The 23,937-nt window shown below is 36.4% G+C and overlaps 2 protein-coding genes and 1 non-coding gene across 4 annotated transcripts; 1 reads left to right on the top strand and 2 right to left on the bottom strand.

The window, feature by feature from the left end:
* Positions 1 to 21: 21 nt before the first annotated feature.
* On the bottom strand, positions 22 to 103 carry TRNAS-GCU. The gene has a single exon. It is a non-coding gene; the product is annotated as a tRNA-Ser (tRNA).
* Positions 104 to 7,185: 7,082 nt separating this feature from the next.
* Positions 7,186 to 7,923, bottom strand: LOC111481877. The gene has a single exon (XM_023127469.1). The coding sequence runs from the start codon at positions 7,838 to 7,840 to the stop codon at positions 7,304 to 7,306; it is 537 nt and encodes a 178-aa protein (XP_022983237.1). The 5' UTR covers positions 7,841 to 7,923; the 3' UTR covers positions 7,186 to 7,303.
* A 6,148-nt stretch (positions 7,924 to 14,071) lies between these two features.
* LOC111481891 lies at positions 14,072 to 16,673 on the top strand. Of its 2 annotated transcripts, XM_023127490.1 has the most exons (3): positions 14,072 to 14,364; positions 14,678 to 16,131; positions 16,272 to 16,673. In XM_023127490.1, exon 2 carries the CDS (start codon positions 14,762 to 14,764, stop codon positions 16,100 to 16,102), a length of 1,341 nt encoding a protein of 446 aa, XP_022983258.1. In that variant the 5' UTR covers positions 14,072 to 14,364; positions 14,678 to 14,761; the 3' UTR covers positions 16,103 to 16,131; positions 16,272 to 16,673. The 2 variants fall into 2 exon arrangements, with proteins under 2 accessions (XP_022983258.1, XP_022983257.1); XM_023127489.1 differs by having other exon boundaries at positions 14,678 to 16,673.
* Positions 16,674 to 23,937: the final 7,264 nt, after the last annotated feature.

Below are 23,937 nucleotides of genomic sequence, written 5' to 3'. Positions count from 1 at the left end.
AAAAAAAAAAAAAAAAAAAAACGTCGCCTGAGAGATTCGAACTCTCGCGGGGAAACCCCATGTACTTAGCAGGCACACGCCTTAACCACTCGGCCAAAGCGACAATTGTTGACAGAAAAGGCGTGGTATAAAATAGATATAAAATTTCAATAAAAGCTGAGTTGACTTTTTTATTTGGACCAAATGGCAGTCTATAGAGTATAGTCTACGATAACTTAATAATGCATTAATTATTAATAATTTTCTAGTCTACTATAAGTTACCTATTTTTTATCGTCTCATTTCAAACACTTCATCCTCTAAATAAATAATATTTTACAAGTCAACTGAATCATAATTACTAATTAGTTTTTTGAAAATTTTAATGGAATTGTACAAATGAAATTAATATAAACTTCAAAACATATCCCAAATAAAGTAATGTCCCTAACTTCCACGTGGAATCTAGAATTTAGGCACGACACCTTCAAGGAAAGAAGAAAAGAAAGTAATAAACCGAATTAATTTGTTTTCCCCAAAAAGAAAAAACTATTGTTTTATTATAACACGCACGTGGGAATTAGAATTTTGGCACGAAACCTTCAACTAACGGTTTTTTTTTTAAGAATTAAATTAATTGATATTCTGACCAAACCAAACACGTTTCTAATTTCTAATTCAAGCGTAGATTTTGACCTATACTATATTTTATAAATTATATAATTAGCTATACTCAAGTTGACTCGTGATTATATAGATAGACATAGAGATATAGACGATCAAATGATCCAAGAGTTCAATCAACTTTAACTATCCAACCCATCAAATTATTCTGATTCATTCAAAAATAGGTTACAATACAACTCTACATTATTTTTAATAATTAATATAAAAATTAAGAATATTTTATAAATAATTAAAAAATCCAACTATATTTGAATCGGGTTAAATTACAAATATATATTAATAATTAATAATAATAAAGGTAAAGTTGAAGATATCCAATTAAAAACACCCAAAGATTATCCAAAAAAACAGGAAGCTTCGTGCCATTGTCGTCCAGCTCTGTGTTCCAAACATGGCGGCTACAGGGTCAAACAACCTCCGCCAACACCTTTCCTTCTCTATAAAACCTCCGTTTTCGCTATCCCATTTCAATCCCATCTCCACCAATTTTAATCCCATCTCAGATTCAGCCTCAAATCTCCATTATGACGCCGATTTTGGAATTCGACGCCGCCGGGATCTTCCTCAAAATCGCCATGTTCGTCGTCGTTCAGGTTCTCGTGTATTTGATCCTCTCCAAATCATCCAATCTCTTCTCCAACGACAAGAAATTGAGATCTCTCAGCTTTAAACCAGCTCGTTCCGTCAGTATTCGTCGGTTGCTGGCAGCTCTTTCCGATCTTCCACCCGGCGGCGAGCTTTCTCCGTCGTCGAGTGTTCCAACTCCCTCGTCTGTTCGTCGGGAGCGTTCCGACGACAGTGGCAGGTTTTAGAGAATCGGGTCGGATCGAATTGAATCGATTAGCAATGTAAACTGAAAAGTTAGTGGTGGTAGTTTATGTTATTTGTTAATTTAGATTTTTTTTTTTTTTGAATTATTCTTTTGTTCTTTGGTAATGCAAATTATTTGATTGGTGTATTTAAAATATTTTCGATTAATATGTTGAATTAAGGTTTAAAATGTCGATACAATGAAATGGATCAAAAACTCTTATAGATATTTTAACCCCTAAATCGCAAATATTAAAACTCGTAAATCAAGTTAATTTTATTTCAAATGAATGTAACTCTCGGGAATTTGATCTAACAGAGAATAAAATCTTTAGATTTAAATATCAAAGAACCCTAAGACGATAAAACATTACTTCAAATGAAAATGAAATATTAATTACCTTATTGATCGAATATCTCAAGACAAGAATATTGGTGAAGATTCAAATTACTTTAAAAATAAAATTGATCAAGTCAAACTTGAATGATTAAGTAATAAAACCTGGTAACTCGAGAGTATCATCTATCCAATTTAAAACAATTTAAGAATAAATTAAGTTTGATATTTCTACCCTGCAAATTGAGTTTATCTTGTGGTAATTTTAACAACTTTTTTCGTATTTTTTTTAAAGCTTATATTACATGATTGAGATGTCTTGGTTCATACCAAAATTGTATGACCTGGCATATTGTGTCATACAATTGTCCAATTTTGTTGATGTATCAATCCAATTCTTAAATTGGTTGATGTGGCAAATGACACGTCTTGATAACATGAGACCAACCGCTATATGTGGTAATACTTGTTGGGCCTGGGGTAATTATGACATGTCAAATCACACGTTAGAATTTTCGACTTTTTTACTTTTATAAAAACGAATAGGATTAGATTCGTTTAAGTTATTGTTGAGCTAGTTGGGCATGTAATGAAGCTAGGGTTGATCTTAACTTCGAAAAAGTTGGGATTGACCTCGGACTTAAAGATACTAGAGTGTTAAGGATAGTTGACCGTTCATTAAGGCAAATATCTAGATATTTGCCTTACATTACGGGTTACCATATTTTCTCTTTTACTAAATGCAAATATATTGTATTTATTTATTATTCTTTCCTTTTATCGCTATTTCCTTATTATTTGTAATTTACCTTATTTCTGTATTCGGTAAATGATTATAAATAAGAGAACTCTCACCACCATTTGGGTGTGGTGGATTAATCAAACATTCACATGGTATCAGAGCCCTTTCGGTTTAACAACCCTGATCCTTTCTTCTCTATGGCTTCCGAATCTTGTTATCATCTTCTTCCTTTCAATACTCTAATCCATATGATCACCATCAAACTTTCTTCCTCCAATTATCTTCTTTGGAAAAGCCAACTTCTCCCTCTTCTTGAGAGTCAAGACATGCTGGGCTATGTCGATGGAACTATGGTTCCACCACCTCGCTTTGAACCAGAAACCTCCTCAACATTCAACCCCAAATATTTGGCATGGAGAGCAGCCGATCAACGACTTCTCTGTCTCCTGCTCTCCTCTCTCACTGAGGAAGCCATGGCTGTTGTCGTTGGTCTCTCTACTGCACGTGATGTTTGGCTTGCGTTGGAAACTACGTACAGCCATCAGTCAAAAGCTCGTGAACTGAGACTCAAGGATGACTTGCAGTTGATGAAACGTGGCACAAAACCTGTTGCTGAGTATGCTCGTGCCTTCAAAAAAATTTGTGACCAACTTCATGCCATTGGTAGACCCGTCGAGGACATTGATAAAGTGCATTGGTTCCTTCGTGGACTCGGCACCGAATTTTCAGCTTTTTCTACTGCTCAGATGGCTCTCACCCCTATCCCCTGTTTTGCAGATCTAGTCTCTAAAACTGAAAGTTTTGAGTTGTTCCAGCGCTCCCTTGAGTCCTCTGACTCCACTCCTACAGCATTCATAGCCACTAATCGTGGCCGCACCCATGAAAGTCACCCTGCTTCCTTTACCAACCAGCGAGGTCGTTCTTATTCTCACAAAAACAACTCTTCTAATCGAGGACGAACCCACTCAAGTCAGGGTCGTCGACCACCTCATTGCCAAATATGCCGCAAAGAGGGCCATTATGCTGACCGCTGCAACCAACGGTATGTTCGACCTGATTCTTCTCATGCTCACCTTGCTGAAGCCTTTAACACGTCATGTTCTATTGCTGGACCCGATGCTGCTGATTGGTTTTTGGACACTGGAGCTTCGGCCCATATGACTGCCGACCCATCAATTCTGGATCAGTCTAAAAATTACACGGGTAAGGACTCTGTGATTGTAGGAAACGGTGCATCCCTACCCATTACCCACATCGGTACTCTTTCTCCTGTTCCAAATATTCACTTATTAGATGTCTTGGTTGTCCCTCACCTCACTAAAAATCTTCTTTCCATAAGTAAATTAACGTCTGATTTTCCTCTCTCCGTTACATTTACTAATAATCTTATTACTATCCAGAATCATCAAACAGGAAGGGTGGTGGCAACCGGTAAAAGAGATGGAGGGCTATATGTGCTGGAGCGCGGCAACTCTGCTTTTATTTCAGCCCTTAAAAACAAATCTTTACGTGCTTCATATGATTTATGGCATGCTCGTCTGGGTCATGTGAATCATTCTGTTATTTCTTTTTTAAATAAAAAAGGTCATCTTTCTCTTACGTCTTTATTGCCTTCTCCATCATTATGTAATAGTTGTCAGCTTGCGAAAAGCCATCGATTGCCTTATTCCCGCAATGAACGTAGGTCGTCTCATGTGTTAGATCTTATTCATTGTGATCTTTGGGGTCCTTCTCCCGTCAAATCAAATTCGGGTTTTCTTTATTATGCTATTTTTATTGATGATTATTCTCGATTCACTTGGTTTTACCCTTTAAAATTTAAATCTGATTTTTTTGATATTTTTCTTCAATTTCAAAAATTTGTGGAAAATCAATATTCTTCTCGTATCAAGGTATTTCAAAGCGATGGTGGTACCGAATTTACTAGTACTTGTTTCAAAACTCATTTACGTAATTCTGGCATCCACCATCAACTCTCTTGTCCATATACACCTGCTCAAAATGGTCGTGTTGAGAGAAAACATCGTCATGTGACTGAGACTGGCTTGGCCCTTCTCTTTCACTCTCATCTTTCTCCTCGTTTTTGGGTTGACGCCTTCAGCACTGCAGCTTATATTATCAACCGGTTGCCTACTCCACTTCTTGGAGGTAAGTCACCCTTTGAACTCCTTTATGGCTACACTCCACATTATGACAATTTTCATCCCTTTGGTTGTCGTGTTTATCCTTATTTGCGTGATTATATGCCTAACAAGCTTTCTCCCCGCAGCATTCCTTGTATTTTTTTGGGTTATAGTCCTGTTCATAAAGGGTTCCGCTGTCTTGATCCCGCCACCACTAAGCTATATATCACCTGCCATGCTCAATTTGATGAAACTCACTTTCCTGCTATCCCTAGCTCCCAAGCCCAACCTCTTTCCACTATTCCTATTTCAAATTTCTTGGAACCACATCTTCATCATATTGATTCATCCCCCCCTACCACTTCATCACCGCACATTCCTCAATCCAGTTCATCCCCGTGTGATATTTGTTCTGACCTTGTAGATGAGTCTGTGCAGGTTGATACTTCTCTTGCAGGTTCCACTTTGTCACCCTCGACTTCTAATTCAACCTCTATTGAACCTCCTGTTGATTTCTCTTCTTTGGGCACTCATCCTATGATCACACGCGCCAAAGCTGGTATATTCAAGACTCGTCATCCAGCAAATCTTGGTATGTTGGGCTCATCTGAACTTCTCTCTGCTCTTCTTGCATCCACTGAGCCAAAAGGATTCAAATCTGCGGCTAAGAATCCTGCTTGGGTGGCTGCCATGGATGAAGAAATTCGAGCGTTACAACAAAATGATACTTGGACTTTGGTTCCTCGCCCTGCCAACACCAACATCGTGGGCTCTAAATGGGTGTTTCGTATTAAATATTTGCCCGATGGATCCGTCGAGCGTTTCAAGGCTCGTCTCGTTGCCAAAGGTTATACTCAGGTTCCTGGTCTTGACTACACTGACACTTTCAGTCCAGTTGTCAAAGCTACCACTGTCCGTGTTGTGCTTTCTATTGCAGTCACAAATAAATGGCCTCTTCGACAACTTGATGTCAAGAATGCTTTTCTCAATGGAACGCTTATTGAACGTGTTCATATGGAACAACCTCCTGGGTATGTTGATCCTCGATTTCCAAAGCATGTTTGTCTATTAAAGAAAGCTCTCTATGGCTTAAAGCAAGCTCCTCGTGCTTGGTTTCAGCGTTTTAGCTCATTTCTTCTCACACTTGGGTTTTCTTGTAGTCGCGCTGACACGTCCCTTTTTGTCTTTCATCAGCAATCTAACCTTATCTATTTGCTTCTTTATGTTGATGACATTATTGTTACCGGCAACAACTCATCTCTTATTAACAGCTTTACTCGCAAGCTTCATTCTGAGTTTGCTACCAAAGATTTGGGTTCTCTCAGTTACTTTCTTGGTCTTGAAGCTTCACCCACTCCTGATGGTCTCTTTATCAGTCAGTTAAAATATGCTCGAGATATTCTTACTCGTGCTCAGTTGCTCGATAGCAAACCAGTTCACACTCCCATGGTTGTTTCTCAACACCTGACTGCTGATGGTTCTCCTTTCTCTGATCCTACTCTCTACAGATCTCTTGTTGGCGCCCTTCAGTACTTGACTATCACGCGTCCAGATATTGCCTATGCTGTCAATTCTGTCAGTCAATTCTTGCATGCCCCTACTGCAGATCACTTTCTTGCTGTCAAACGTATTCTTCGCTATGTCAAAGGAACACTCCACTTTGGTCTTATCTTTCGTCCATCCACTGTTCCTAGTACGCTAGTCGCTTATTCGGATGCTGACTGGGCTGGTTGTCCCGATACTCGTCGTTCTACATCCGGCTATTCTATTTATCTTGGTAACAATCTCATTTCTTGGAGTGCCAAAAAGCAACCTACTGTATCACGCTCCAGCTGTGAATCTGAGTATCGTGCTCTTGCCACAACTGCTGCTGAACTTCTTTGGGTTACGCATCTTTGGCATGACCTCAAGGTCCCTATTTCACAGCAGCCCTTACTCTTATGTGACAACAAAAGTGCTATTTTTTTGAGCTCTAATCCTGTTTCTCACAAGCGGGCCAAGCATGTTGAACTAGATTATCATTTCCTTCGAGAACTTGTTATCGCTGGCAAACTTCGTACACAATATGTACCCTCTCATCTCCAAGTTGCTGACATCTTCACAAAGAGTATTTCTCGACCTCTCTTTGAATTTTTCAGATCCAAGCTTCATGTTCGTTCAAATCCGACGCTCAGCTTGCGGGGGGGTGTTAAGGATAGTTGACCGTTCATTAAGGCAAATATCTAGATATTTGCCTTACATTACGGGTTACCATATTTTCTCTTTTACTAAATGCAAATATATTGTATTTATTTATTATTCTTTCCTTTTATCGCTATTTCCTTATTATTTGTAATTTACCTTATTTCTGTATTCTGTAAATGATTATAAATAAGAGAACTCTCACCACCATTTGGGTGTGGTGGATTAATCAAACATTCACATAGAGTCATCCTTGGGAAAAGTCGAAAGTCGACTCTACTCAAGGTACATCTTCCCTTTGAGCCCAAATAGAGAGATAGAACATGTTAACAATTAAGAATTTAATAATTTCATTCTAAACTATGAAATTACATTCAAATGGAATGGACAAAAACATAAGAAAATTCCAAAAACATTGGAAAGAGATCATGAAATTCATCGAAATCATTCAATTTCTTCATCTTCATCTTCATCTTCACCCAAAAAGCAATCAACATGAACCCCAAAATCACAATCCCCACAACAATAAACCCAACACCCATTTCCTAAGCCACCCTCACAAACGCCGCAGCAAAATCCCTTCCCCTTATAATGGAACACAAGGCGGAGCGGGTGGCCGTGGTTTTTTCCGATCACGGTCTCCGGCAAAGCGGCGCAGTGGATGTGGAGGTCGAACTGGCATCGGGGGCACCGGTAGATGAAGCCGGAGCCCAAATCGCCGCACGCATCACAGGCGAATTCCCCGCCGGCGTAGGGCGGAGATCCGGCGAGGATGAGGGGGTGTTTTGGGTGAGAGAGGTGGTGGATCTCTGGCGGGAGGGAGAAACAGAGGTCGTGGAGGTGGAATTCGCATTTGGGCTTTATGCACTTGTAGGCGCCGCCGGAAAGTCGGAGCTCGCAGCCTGAGCAGATAGCTCCGTCGTCCTCCGCCACGGTCGCGGCGGCAAGTGGGTGGCGGTGGCTGAAATGTTGGTTCAGCATTTGTCTCTGGTTTTTGCTCTGTTTTTGTGTAACGAAGATGTGATTGGATGATGAGAAGATATGATCAGTGAAGCAATAATGCGTTTTTGTACGTCAACCTCATTAATTCTTTCCGTGTTTATCGCATTGATTTTTTTTTTTTTTTTTTAAAAAGGAAATTACGATTTAAAAAAAAAAAATATAAATCATTTAACTTAAAAATTGGCAAATAAATAAATAAATAAATAAAAATTATATATATATATATATATTTTTTAAAATTTTCATTAGTTAATAATAAAATATTACTTTTTAAAATAAAATCATTGTATTAAAATATTGCTATAATCTTAATGCAATGGAATATTTTATGTCACGTCCTCCCTTTTCAATCATTCATTAATTTCCAACTTTTATTTTAATTTTAAAATTTTGTTCAAGTTATGTTTGATTTTATTAATCTGATCAATTAGACCAACCTATCGTGTTGAATACAATAATCAAAAGAATTGGATAAAACTGTGTGCATAAGAGAAACGTGTTAGGTTGTGCTCAGACTTAGTTGAGTAAGAAATATGAATACATCGTCTACTCGTGCCATGGTAGTACTGATTCCATTTTCCACCGTAACTTTTCGATTACTCGGGCATGGTTTATATATTTTAAAATATTGGGAGTAAGGAGTCATGTAGATCACCTTCCAGTACGGCTACCTTGTTACGACTTCACTCCAATCACTAGCCTTGCCTTCGGCATCCCCCTCCTTACGGTTAAGGTAACGACTTCGGATATGATCCAAGAATTAGACATTGAAACTTGATGGTTTGTTGAGGGAGTTCAAGTATTATTGAATCCATTAGTCTCCATAATTGGTGGCTTTTGTTCGGATTTGGACTCCTCTGTTATATATGCTCGTGCCTTCGACATGTCTTCTTGTTTTTCCAACCATGGTTTTGTGAACCTTCTCGATTTTTCCGTTCATGATTTAGGAGGTTTTCCATTCAACTTACTGTTAGGATCTATGCCCTAAAACCCGTAATTAATTATTTAATTTTTAATGATAATTTTATTATTTTATTTACAATTTAATATTATCCCTGATATGAAAATCTAAGGTTATTAATGAAATCTTGAATCATATATAGTTGACAGACAAGAGAGTCATGTTCAAGAATAATGTGAAGGGAATATCGTATATGGATAAAGTTGGGTGCCTTATCATGGTAACACTATTCGTATGATACTTTGTAATTCTTACAAATGATTTGATCCAAATCGTTCATGTGGAGACATGTGAATTGAGGTTTCTTATACAATGAGTTTGTATAAGACTGGATTACGAAATATGTAATCTATTTTTATAAATTTGTTAATTGAGAAGATTAATATTTACATGATGATCATATGCGACTCGATCTTAATCCTAAGTGAGTTATGAACTTGTATCTGTGAGAACTTATCTTTTGATTTGCATGGGTGAGAATGACTCTTGTAGTGGATTCAATATATCTACTATTTTGGGGACTTGACCAAATAGGGAGTTGGTAACAAAATGGAATTCACTCCCTTCTATATGAGTAAAGTAGATGAGTTGTTCTATTAAGTGCTGATTCCGGGACTTAAACAATGGTACCCACCCTCTCATTGGCTTGAGAGAGGGACTTAGTTTATGATTGGATCATAAACAAAATTTTCATTAGATAATTAGTGGTACTTTGGGTGAAACATGTACTACAAGGGTAAAACAAACTTTTAACCCAAATGTAATTATGAACAACTTGTGAATGATTATATCAATAGACATAATTTATCTTACCGTGCATAACAATGCAACTCTTCATCTACAGTGGAGTGACCTATAGTTAACGGTAGCTATCGACAGTGATGAAGGTTTCACCGATTAAATTAGGGTTTGATGTTATTTTAAGCTATAACATCATATTCCAAGTTTAAATTAAACGGCTATCTTTTCATATCTACTTTTAAAGAATTACATGTCCATTTTAGAGAATTACTGGTCGAGGTAAAGGTAGAAGATGACAAGCGTGTGGGATTCATGCTTGCGTAGCTGCACATCATCGAAGGTGGGAGGCGCTGGTGAGCACGTGTTGAGCTCCGGTTCATCATATTCGACTCATTTTGATCTGCTCTATCAATGTTGGTCGATTTAACATTGAAAATTATTGAATATAGGTGTATTTAGAGGATATTGGGAAGACAACCACTTTAAGAACCGAGGTTAAGCAATATAGATAAGTAGTTTATCAAAACTCCTAAACAAGTTTTAACTTACTATTGACGTGGAACATATCGATCATGTGATTAGGAGCTTGGTTATAATAGATGTGTGTGAATCATATGACTTAAATTATAATAATCATAAATGCATGCATAAAATATGAACCCGTTAAAAATTTACGATTAGTAGTATTTTGGAGAACTCTTGTGTATGCTATGAGTCTTGACATAATGTATGATTATGTAACATTGTATGGATATGCCATATTATAATATAGTTTGATGTAGGAACCATTAGGAATTCAAGAAAGGAACTCTAGCAACGATTAGGCCTTTATGTACACCCATAGCTGAATGGATGATAGGATGGGAGGGCAAGTAGTCCAATTAGTCTACGAAACTTCACAGACACCTTGACCGATGTGCTGAGTGCTGAATGCTAAGTGTTGAGTGCTAATTTAGAATGATAAGGATCAGTGTTCCAAATGTTGCAACTGAACCTATTACATGATCCAAGACCAAGAAGATTCAGCAAGCATTCATTATTCATATGCAAAATTGGATAGGCTCGGTGCAAGCATTATGTTAAGCTGTGTTCCAAATGTTCTAACTGAGATTTTTTCCTCTTAAATTTTGATTAATGAAATTTTGCTCTTACATTGAGATTTTTACCTTTAGAAATTTGAACATCGTTTTTGTCATTTCTAAATTTTCAAGCAATATTCAATCAAACCTTATCGAGTTCAATTGTAGAGGGACTAAACAAGGTTACAAATCTTGCTTCTAGATCTTTAATCTTAAGTAATCTAATTCTAACATTAAGTAATTTAATTCTAACATTATCTCTTGGTTGATCCGAATTTTGTAACAAGGTGTTAATTTATTTGATTCAAGGATTTTTGCTTCAACAAAAACTTGGATAGTTGGGTTGAAGATTAGGGTTGCCTTATCATATGGGACATAGAATTTCTGACCGTCGAGTTGCGTGCTACTTTAAGCACCAAAGTGTCTAGTAGACATACCATATTTGATCGAGAGGAGTTTTGCATGCAAGTCTAAAATTTATGATAAACATAAATAGAGTTAATAGGTAAATGATAGTTAAGATACCTTCAGACCTATAACGTTAGTCAAAACTTCATTGGAAACTAGAAACTAAGCTTGTGAATCGAGAGAAGGTTCGACTAGGACCTGATCCAAACAAAAAACCTTCACATGGAAGGTTAAACTATAATCGTTTTCTATAAAATTAATCAGTATAAATGCTAAGGACATGGCCGACATTACACTTCTTGACCTCAAAGCTCTAAGTCTTAGATTTTCTTTTTTAAATTCGAAGGTCAAAAACCAATCTAAAATTTAAGTTCATGTTAGTGTCCGATAAAAACTATTTTTGATGCGATAAATTTTTTTAGGATCGGTATATAAGCTTAGTTGCTCATGAGTTTGAGTTAATATATTGTCTTTTAAATATAATCGCAAACAAAAATTTAACATTTGCCGACTTAATAAATATATTCTTAAATTTTGCATTTTATCTTAAAAGACAGGTAGACTTTAAAAAATATTCTTAAATTAAAAAAAAAATAATACTCAGATAAAAATCTTTAATATTTTATTTAAAAAATACCCTTAAAACTTTAAAAAAAAATTATTATACTTTTGAAAGCTTATGAGTTTTTAAAAATTTCATTAACAGATAAGAACTTCAAAAATATTTAAAAAAATAATAATTTAAAATTTTCTTTACCGGTTTGAAAAATAAAATTATTAAATTTGACAACCATCTCTAAAATATCTATAGATAGTTGTCGTCCGTATATTAATGAATTTTTTTTTTATAAACTTTTTTCTATAATTGATATTTTTTTAAATACTATACACTTTTTATTTTTCATAGAAATTACGAACCTTTTAGATAAAAAGACTGATATTTTTTAAAATTTAAGACTATAACTTGAAAAAGGTTGGGAGATAAATTAAAAAATTTATGGATATTTTGATGAGTTCCTAACAAAATTACATATACTTTTCAAACTTTTTAGGTTTACATTTGTAATTAATAAAATAAAAGTATGTATAAAATATTGAATAAAATCATATCTTAAATGCACTCTTCCATGTGATATTTATTATATTGAGACAAGTTGCTGTGTGTTTACCTGTTCTTTTCTTTGCTTTATTTCATGTCCCATTAATGGCCTTGGTCAAAATCAACGACTTCCAAGGTCATTAGTTTATCAAAAAGTTTTTTCTTTTTTGTTTCATTCTAGATTTTTATCCCAAAAAAAAAAAAAAAAAAAAAAAAAAAGCTTAGCTATGACATGTATTAAAAATACAATAGCTTCTCTATCCTAATCTAAGGGCTACAAATTATTCCGCATGACACATTGGAGTCTTACCTTTGTCCAAATAATAATAATAATAATAAATAATGTGAATTAAGTAAGAAGCAAATGGTTGAGAAGGCCGCATGAGCTACACAGAGCGCTGATTAGGTACCCTTGTTGCTTGCACATCCAAGTCGTATGCCCGTGACGGCATGCATGTCCTTTGTTGTTGATCACCTCAATCGCTCACCTGGGCTGCAATGAGGCCCACTTAGCCTCATGTGCTGCATGCCTGATCCCTTGCATCCGCGCCCCACACCAGTATCCATGTGCCCCTTGTTCGCCTGCATTGTATGTCGATGCCAGTGCCCGAGCACCCCTGTTTGCCTGCCGCTCGCTCACATGACTATAATTTCTGCCCCCTCCCGATCAGCTATACCTCGTGCCCGCACACTAGTACACCCCCGCGCACTCCCTTTTGTCGCCAACTCTTCTCATGTTTTTTTTTTTTTTTGTTTCCTTTTAAAATTAAATAATTTTCATGTTTAGAAAAAAATTAAGTGGTAATTACAATGTATTTTTTTTAATAAAAGTTCCAAATCCCCATATTTCATGTAATGGCTCATGCCCAGGATTCAATGGCTATGGGCATTCCTACAACATGGTTATGTTATCTACTACTAGCTTCTTTCCACCTTGGATATAGTTATATTATCTATTCTTAGCTTCTTAAGACTGAAAACTATACCCTAAGACTCCCCTACAACATGATTATGTTATTTACTCTTAGGTTCTTAAGAATGAAAACTATACCCATAGGCCAACACGAGTCCTCCTAGCATACTTTGTCCTCACTCATATGCATGTTAAGAAAATTTTCGAGAGGTTACCCAATATAGAATTGTTCCAAGAAAAGGAAAGTGCCCTTTGTTGGTTAGGTAATAACTTTAGTTTCCTTTAAGCATTTTTTAATGATCATATCCTAAATATCGTTATCATTCAGATGTTATCTCGTTTCATTTTTGCCCTTCTGTCACTATTTGAGTATGAGTATATATATATATATAAATAAAAGGATCCAATAAAATTTAATAGTATAATAATTGAGAACCAATCCTTAAATTTGAAACAAGGAAAATAATATTAACAAAAAAGAGAGAAAAGAATGTGGAAGATAACATTTTTACAATTTTAGGTCTCAGAATATTCTAGATATTCTTGAAATTCTAATTTTTTATTTTATTTTATTTCCTAAACTAATAATTTTGATCGTTGTGATATTATTTTTTCGTTTAATTTTCACTTTCCAAATGGACGTTTCTAAAATGATAGCTCGTAATCTTATTTATATTAGTATACATGTTTTTAAAAATATTTATTTTAAGGAAAAAAAAATGATTTTAAACCTATTTTATATTTTAAAAAATTTAGGTTTAAATTCAATATGATTAATCCTTTTTATATATTATTTTTTATTTTTGAAAATATAGAGGTTTAAAAGTATTCAAATTTAAATATTTATTTAAAAAAAAATATTTTATGCGTCACGAATGACGATTTTGGGAATTATGAATCGGTAAAGCGAAGGAAAAGGTAACAAATTTACTAAAATCGTTCACCAATAGGAAGACGGTATTTTGTATATACTAAAACGACGTCGTATGATTCTCTTCCGGTACGTCCGCCATTCAGTAATTTTGATCATTCAGACACTCTGTAGGCCGTATCGTGATAATTGATAAGGGCGAGCCAAATATCCTCCTCTCTCCGCCACCGCTTCCTTTCCGCTTCCGGCCACCATCTCCGCCCCCTCCTCACTCTTCACTTCATTTGTTTCTCCGTCTCTTCTCCAGGAAGAAGCGTCGTGGAGAATCGACTTGCACAGTTCTGATATTTGATTTCCAATTCCTTGCCGATGGATGCAGCGCGGCTCTGATCGAGGGGCTTGGGATTGCCCGAATCTCTGCCTGATAACAGGTCTTTTCTATTCTCGGTTCTGAATTTCTTGTGAGTGGTGTTCAAGATTGTTTTGATTTGTTGTATCGAGATCTTTCTTGGGTCGTTGTTCTAGGTTTTTCGAAAAAGTCAGTTTCTGATTTCACGGGGGAATTTGGATTTCACGACAATTTGGGGAGTTCCCATGCTAGTTTGTAGATAATTGAAGCAAAATTGTCTAACAGTGGATAAAATTGGTGCTTAGGGATTACTATTATTATTATTATTTAGGGTATGTGGAATTCTTGAGGCTTTTGTACTGACAGAAGTGAATCTTTTTATTGTTCAATGGCAGGAGCAGAGATGGTTCGATTGGCTTCTTGAATCTGAGAATTGTTTTTAGTTGTGAGGTTAGAATGAAAGGAAAGATTCGGTGTAGATGCTAATGGGAAATAACTCAAGAGAAGATATAATGGACCTCGATTTGAATCAGGAGCCTTTGGACCAATCTTATGATTCAGTGGTAGGGTTAGACACCATACTGAATGACCTTGAAAATGCTCATGGACGCATTGAAGAACGCATTCGGCAACTTGAAGCCGTTACAACAAGGGCTACACGGCGACAGAGATGGCGGCATGCCCCGACTGTAACTGAATCTGCTGACACTGCAGCAGCTTATGCTCACCTTGAAAGACATGATACTGGTGATGATAGTGCTGCCCAGGAAAGAGTAGCTAATTCTACCAAGGCTAGTAAGAAGGATGGCTCTCATTTGGTTGCCAAAGCATTGGGGATGGATCCAGAGCTGAAGCCCACTGGAAACAAGATGGGAAGCTTTTATGATTGTAACATATGCTTGGATGTTGCGAAGGATCCAATATTGACATGTTGTGGTCACTTATTTTGCTGGTCTTGCTTTTATCAGTTATCTTATGTTCATTCAAATGCCAAGGAATGCCCTGAATGTCAAGGTGAAGTTACAGATACTAGCATCATTCCAATCTATGGCCATGGGAATGGTAATCGTGCTCAGAAGTCAAAACCGAATGATTCTGGTTTGAAGGTTCCTCCCAGGCCACGTGCTCAGAGGATTGAGAGTATGAGGCAACAAATTTTGTTCCAGGGGGCATCTTCTTCTCTCATTGAAGAAAGGATCCAGCAGATTAGCAACATGATTGGTGCAATGGGGGAGCAATCTCGATCGCAGAATTCTGATATTATGCATGGAAGGATTGAGAGGACTAATTTGTTGGGCCGGAGGCGTCGTCCGTCCCAAGTATTACCTGTTACTGAGAATGAGAGCAATCAACAAAGCCGATCCCTTCAAGTGTCTAGGTTGCTACTGCAAGGTGCTGCCTCATTTTCATCTCTTTCATCTGCTTTGAATTCTGCAATGGACTCTGCTGAAAGATTAGTTGAGGATCTTGAAACATACATTCACAATCATGGCGCAAGTAGAAGCCGCCCACACTCTCTACCAAATAATCCTAACAATGGAGACCCCTTGTCCGGTATTGCTGCAACTGTGCGATCGGATGGTATCCCTCCAGATCCTGTTGGTGGAATCACCTTTCTGGTTCCACAATTCGAGTCATCTTCTAGAAGTATGGATATTGCTACTAATATTTCACGTCTAGAAAACCAGACCAGTAGTGGTACAGAATTCGACCGAATAATACTCCCATCTCCATCAACCAGGAGGAGAAGTGAGTTACCACGACGGTCAGATTTGGACAATGAAAATTTACAGGAGCGAAGGAGGAGGAGATTGGGATAATTGAATTGATAATGAAGTTCTTTCTCATTGTATGAGCTATTTATTTACTTTCACTTTTTTCTTTTAAGTTATTGAATTTTCTTCGACCTTGGGAAGATCCTTGCTGGTGTGAAATCCCCACATAAATAACAGCTAGCCTAAGAAGTTTGATGGTCTATTCTCTGATAAGGTACTGGAAGATTATGAAGAGGTGCGATCTGGCCAGCTTTCCAGCTGCGGCACACTCCTATCATGTGGTGAACTGGCTGTTGCGAAAGCGTTTGTTGAATTTTTTCCTTCTTCATAGAAGATGCATATTTGATATCGGTATTGCTATGTTGGTCAAATAGCAGATGGTGTAATGGTAAGCCCCTGTAATATATACACGCTATCTGCATGTCCCTTCCTCCTCCCAATGAATTTGGCATCCAAAATTTCCCATGTTCTAGATAGATAGATTGTGCTGCTGTTGGAAATTACTGGAATCAATCTGTACCTTTTCTTCTGAAATTCTTTCGTTGAAGAGAAGACTTGTGTTTGAGGGAAATCCTTTGCGTTTGCTTCTTCTTTATTGCCTTTTATTCTACTATTATATTGATCTTGGTTTTATCATAACATACTAATGCTCAGGCAACACTTCATTTGCAATTTTTTCTTGAATAAAAGAACTGATCAAAGCATGCCTACATAGAATATGCTCATTCTGCCCTACTGAACAAGACATTGGTAATTGCTGCCTTTTGATATTGTTTCTTTAGAAGGAAGCCTCTCATTTCACATAGGTGGGTGAGAGAAACTCATATCTATCTATATATGGGATCCTCTGATTATAAGAATTATGCTTCTTTTTAGTTCTTCCCGTCAATGTTTGATAATTAAATGTTGATGGGCAATCTTTGTATGTTCTGTCAACAGTTGATCTTCTGTTAATGTTGTTATCTACATGGCCTAACTACGATTAGAGTGGAGTAACTAGGATTAGGTGTAGTATTTGACCATATTCTATAATAGTTTACTTCCACATATGAGAAGTCTAGTTTGGAAGGACAGGAAATTTGAGGAAGTGTTGGAATATGTGAACTGCAAGTAAGAATCATTTGTGATGCTGAATTTTTAGGTGATGAACAGATTTGCTTGTAAAGTAAGAAGATGAAGAGGATATGAGTATGCATAGAACCAGTTGGGCATCCCATCAGAAATGATAAGACAGAGTGCATGGGGATGGGTGAGGCCCTCCAATTATTGCCTTCATCCCTAAACCCACGCACCATTACCTCACCTTTTACTGTCTTTTAGGGGCCCATCCCTTGTCTCTATATCCCTACTCTGTTTCTTACCATTCTATTAGGGTGTTTCTTACTCTTGGTTAGGGTTTTTTCTTTTTAGTAACTAAATCTACTATGGATATGCTTGTTTAGTTGTCTCGAGATTATTTATTTCACGTGTTATGATCTTCGTGTTATTCGACAAACATATTGGTTTCTCTGACAATTTTATAAGTTTGATGGAGCAATGGTTTGAATGGATAGTTAAGTGTATAATTTTGAACATTTCGTAAAGTTCAGTACTGAGGTTTCAATTTGTTTGATGATTCGAACCTGTTTGGTTCTAAATTACTCAAAATGAATTGAATGCTTTAGAGATGCATGGCTTCCTAACCTTGAAGGTTAAAGGATGGTTTTTATTGTCATTACTGAGTATGGAATTGCACGTAGGTATATAAAACCCTTAATAAGTTAGGATGAGTGAGATAAATTTAATAATATTCTAATTTTAAAAATATAGCGTAACAATTAATTATACAATTTGACTTATTTATTTATATTTATTTGCAAGTAAAAGTTTATATAATTTTATTAAATTCATTGCTAAATAAATTTAAAATCCTAAAATTTAAGAGAATAAATTAAACATTATTTATATACATCAAATTCTAAAAGCTAATAGCAAGTATTCCATTCTCAAACATATTATATTAATGATTAAATTCTCATGACTCAAATATCAAATATTTACGAACCACGTCATATCCCTGAAACTAACATCAACTCTTCTTAAACTTTATAATAACCATAACACAGATAGGTTGGGTTGGATTGTACCTTTATTTTTGAGTGGGTCAAATTAGTTGGGTGGACTAAATGCAACCCAACCAAAACTGAAACATGAAACAAAAAAAATAATCTAACCCGATCCAACCCTTTTATAGTTTCAGATCATAACGAACTTCTTTTTTTTTTTTTTTTAATTTTATTTTTTTTTTTTTTTTTTAATTTTATTTTTTTTTTTTTTTTTTAATTTTATTTTTTTTTTTTTTTTTTAATTTTATTTTTTTTTTTTTTTTTTAATTTTATTTTTTTTTTTTTTTTTTAATTTTATTTTTTTTTTTTTTTTTTAATTTTATTTTTTTTTTTTTTTTTTAATTTTATTTTTTTTTTTTTTTTTTAATTTTATTTTTTTTTTTTTTTTTTAATTTTATTTTTTTTTTTTTTTTTTAATTTTATTTTTTTTTTTTTTTTTTAATTTTATTTTTTTTTTTTTTTTTTAATTTTATTTTTTTTTTTTTTTTTTAATTTTATTTTTTTTTTTTTTTTTTAATTTTATTTTTTTTTTTTTTTTTTAATTTTATTATTATTTTTTTTTTTTTGTCATCATCTTCTTAATCATGGTTCAAAATAAAATTTTCAAATGGGTTCTTGTTTCCAAGTTTCCAAATCCTCTCCTTATTGAGTTATAAATTTCTTAAGAGTTTTTTAGCCTTGTTTTAAAGTTTAAGACTTAAACTCATGTGGGTATACACTTTCAAACTAAATTTCGTTCATTCATGCGTTATCTTATTCATACTTAGAAGATCATTCCTAAGTTTTTGCTAGGTTATTCTTTAGGTTTATTTGATTCACCTAAGTTCAACTTAGGGTCATAGTACAAAAATCATTAAATTTTCTTTTCTTAGCTCTATTTGGACCGTTGGTTCTTATAATTCGGTTTTTGAGTTCTAAGATATCTTAATTAGATGTTCTACCAGGCTCTTTCACCCTTAGCATCACTATTAGATGTTAATTAGATGTTAATTAGATGTTAATTAGGGAGTGGTTGGAGACCCCCTAACTGTACTCATAAGGCACTCATTAAGTTCTCATAAGATTCATGCATTTCAACGATCGACCCTAGTTCTACCAACTTATAAATGTAAGAGTACTACTACAAATCCCCCTCACAAGGGCAGGTATACTATTAAGAATTAACTGGAAAACGTGGATAGTCCCCATAGAATACAAATCATCGTAACCAAATTCTAAAAATGTTATATAGGTCCCTGATAGTCGAGTTGAGTTTACAGACCCCTAATCGCCTCTACATAACAACATAATCATAATAGCATGAATGAATCATGGTAAGGGACAAAAAAAAGTAATCTAAACATAGATGCCTAGTAATGTTTTCAATTTCTTTAAATTTTAGGTTTGTTTCTCTAATCACTACATATATGCATGCCTTTAACAACATATGCAAAAATTTAAATAAATCGTTTTCAAACAAAGTCATACTCTTATTTGTTTAGTTTAAAACAATAAATAGAAATATCGGTATCAAAATAAAATCTAAACATAATGTTTGGGTACGAAAATGAAAAGCCACCCATAAAGCTACTAACCGAAAACAATGCATATTATTGTCCTATCTTAACTTCCATGGTCATTCCATCATTTATCGTCATCCGTACAGTGACGCTTTACCTTTACCTGAAGAATAAGGATATCATGTGTAACACCCCAAAAATGAAGGAAATTAGCTCCCATATGAATATGCCGCCCATGAAAGACCCAAAGGATCTTAAAGGGAGAAATTAAGAGGATTAAGCAAGGAGTCAATCCTATCTCCTAACTAGTAATGTTAAGAAGTTTAAGACCTAAGGATTGAAAAAGTAAAAAATAAGTGAAAGAGGGCAAAAATGTCATTTTTCTAATTATTAAGGATCTTCCTGGATTTTTAGTTCCTTATCTGGAAGGAATTTCAAGATATTCCAGAAGGGAAAGATGACCCACCTAAGGATTTTTGAAAAAATTATGGATTTTTCAGCAAAAATAATATTAAAATATTCGGAAAGTGCCAAATGACAATACCCCTGGAAGAACGAATAATTACGACAATGCCACTGTGATCAGAATCAAAGCATCTCCAGTGGCAATCTGATCAAAATCTCTCAGAACTCAAATATCAGCCGTTGGATCTTCCCCAAAATTGGATATGATCTAGAAGATATACAGATCATCACATCCAACGGTTATTATGCAAAACCAAAATCGGTGAGGCTCTAACAGAAGTAGATATTTCCGGCGGATTTTCCAGAAAATCCAACCGCCAATTCATGACGATTATGGAGCTTTCAATGTCGGTTTAAGCTCCGCCTATAAAGTATGAAGTAGGGGCAACAATATGGAACAAGACTCGAGCACCCATTCGAGAGTTATGAGCGATTAGTTTGCGGGTCTCCTACTCTCGGGTTTCTTCCAAATTCGATAGCAATTCTCCACCATTCCTCCTCAAACTTATTCCTATAGTTTCTAAACAAGATTACCCACAATTTTTATGAAGGAATCGAGAGCTAAAACTTCGTATAATAAGATATCCAAGTGATAACAAATTCGACGTTTCAGGTGAGTTGCATACCGAGAATGATTTCTCGAAATTAAGGACCCACACTCAAAGACGTTCCTCCAAACCAATTCCTAGAGCATGAGGAAAGGATATGGAAGAGGTTCCATTAAGAAATCAGGCCTTGAAAACCCCTAGAATCGGCTACCCAATAAGAAATCCCCTGTTTTAGCTCCGGCGAGGAAAATGATTTTGGACGAACTTTGGAGCATAATATCTTAGGCTGTGATCCACGAAAATGTATGAAATCAATCCCAAGCTCTTCCTTGTAACACCATAGTTAATTTTAATGATGAAATCGAGGGGAGAAAGATATCGAGGCTGTGGAAGGACACTTTCAGACGGCGGAGCAAAGGACGCGCGCGTCTTCTTCCTGTCCAAAGGAAGAAGACGATGACGTGGCCGGTTCAGTTGAACCGGCTAAGTCAGTCCAAAATATGACCTTCCCTCGGTGTTTCTCAATTTTAACCCTCTTCCAGATCAGTTCTCATGACAAAACTTATGGTTCCAGAAACTAAACACAATAAGGAGTATATGGAAGGAAATATGAAGTAATTCGAGTACCGGAAGCTCAAGAACGGAGGTCCCGAACGTCGATGATGAGGTAAGTAGCCACCTTGGACTTTTCTTAAGAAATAATTTTAGGAACCGCTTGGATTTCTATATGAACCCTAAACCAAGTATTACACAAGAATATATGAAAGAAAAACTCAGAGAACCGTAAGTTGAAGCCCTGAACCGACCAAATTTCTCGGGTTTTAAGGAACATTAAAATAACCCACTAAATGAGCCCTGATGCCTATGAAATTTTAATGATGAGCATATTATATCATTTTTAGATTATATGTGAAATTTAGTGGTCAATGGATAAGGATAAGTAGGTAAACCAAGAAACGGGGCAAAATGACCATAATGCCCCTAAGGATATCTACCTACGGTTCATGACCAAGATGGCCTCCAAATGCTATGAAACTATACTATAGACCTTAATTTATGATTCTTGATGAGGTGGTGAAGTTTGAAAGCCATTGAAACTCAGTTTGAAAGCCATTGAAACTCGTTAAGTAGCAAAACCAAGAATTAAGGAAAAATTACCATAATGCCCCTAAGGAAGACTACCTACGGGCTAAGCCCTAAATGACCTCCCAACATTATGAAATATTGTATGAATCCTTATCTCAGGATGTTGTATAAGGTAATGAAGTTTGGGAGTCATTGGGAAATGTTAGATAGCGAAACCAAGATATGGGGAAACATGTACATTACCATCCACATGACTTTACCTCCTAGGATGACTAACGAGGTACCCATGAAATAAGAGACTCCCCATAGGTACCCTTGGTTTCTAATAAGATTCTATGTGCACAAGGTTTCGTTGGGCTATTCCTAAGAAGAACCTTTAAGTTCCAAGCTTGACCCAAGACGTTATGCATAAACTTAGGATCCCCAAGAATACAAGGAAACACCTAGGTTAATGCAGATGGTATGCTTAACAAGTTTCTAGGATTCATGCCCGGAGTAACCATTATCTCCCATCACGAAGTGTACCACAAGATCCCTATTCCTCTTTAGATTAGATGCCTTGCTATATGTACCACGAGCAGGTTGTCATCGGGTCCCTTCTCCGAGGAGGTCCCATCGGGTCCAATCTCGTGTACAGCAGTCCCGCTAAACTAGCCGTTAGCCATGCCCACAGCAAAGATGTTTCAAACGTTCATGATGATCTCGATAGAAAATTAGGCTTTGACGAACCAAATGATACAAACTATGATGGCTAATCAGTTAGCAGGGTAAGGAGTCAAAGATTCAGGGACTATGACTGTGGAGTTCCGCTACTTAAGAGATTTCCAGAGGCATAAACCGTCTTCCTTTGATGGAGGCAAGGTGGATCCCATTGCCGTTGAGAATTGGCTAGAGGCCATAGAAACGGCCTTCCATTTTATGAACTGCCCGCTAAAGTATCAAGTCCATTGTGGGACATATATGCTGAAAGGAGAGGCACACTTCTAGTGGAAGGGTGCTTAGAAGACCATTATACCACAATGAGAGTTTATTACCTGGTACCAGTTTAAAGATGCTTATCTCCACAAATATTACCCAATCACTGCCATAGTGAAAATGCATACATCATTCCTTGAACTGAAACAGGGAGACAAGTCAATGGAGGAATATGACTTAGAGTTCAATAGGCTGGAAAGGTTTTCTTTAGCCTATGTTAGTTCTGATGAGTTAAAGGGCGAACGAATTATTGCTGGCCTGAGGGAGGAACTGAGGGGGAATGTGGCATCCCAGTCATCCTTCGTATATGCGAAATCCCTTCAAGTGGCGACCCTGCTCGACGCGTCCCACACCAACAAGCTATAGTTGGGAATAGCACAATCATCCCACACTGCAGCCCATGGAAAAAGGACAGACCGTAGCCACCTCAGAACTGGTAGACCGCCCCACGGCCGCACTGATAAACAAAGAAGAGCCCCGGTACGGAACATGACCCTTTGTTCTAACTGTCGGCGTCCTCACACGGGGGAATGCAGAGCAGGAACATACGCCTGCTACAGAAGCAGCCAAGTAGGCCACTTTGCCGTGGATTGCCCTTAGAAGAACGATCAGCGTATCAACTGGCCTGCAGTACAGCATTAGAAGGGCCAAGGTGCTCAACATCAATAGGGGTGAGTTGTAGCCCATGCAACAACAACCAGGCAAGCTGACCAGCTAGACACAATTGTCACAGATACACTACCCGTATTCGGCCATCTTGCTTTAGTATTGTTTGATTCGGGTTCGACACATTCGTTCGTATCTGAGGAGTTTTTAAAGTTAGCACACCTAGAGAAAGAACTTTTAGAGATTACCTTATCAGTGTCCACCCCTGCCCACGAGCTGTTGTTAGCTACCCATAGGGTTAAAGGAGGTGGTGTAACAATATCAGGACGTGTCATCAAAGCTACACTGATAGTGATAAGCATGCAAGACTTCGATGTCATCTTAGGTATGGATTGGTTAGGTGAGAATCGCATTTTGATAGATTGCGAGACTCGAATAGTGACTCTCAGGCTCCTTTCAGGGGACAACTTTATCTACAAGGGAGCCACTTCCAAAGGAGCACCAAGCGTCATAGCATCATTAAGGGCTAAGAAGTTGATTCGTAGTGGTGCAAGTACATTTCTAGCTAGCGTGATCTTAGACAATAGTAACAAACA

Source organism: Cucurbita maxima, unplaced genomic scaffold, assembly GCF_002738345.1.
Source record: "Cucurbita maxima cultivar Rimu unplaced genomic scaffold, Cmax_1.0 Cma_Scf00007, whole genome shotgun sequence".
NCBI classification, from domain to species: Eukaryota; Viridiplantae; Streptophyta; class Magnoliopsida; order Cucurbitales; family Cucurbitaceae; genus Cucurbita; species Cucurbita maxima.
This window is presented reverse-complemented; position numbering and strand designations above follow the sequence as displayed.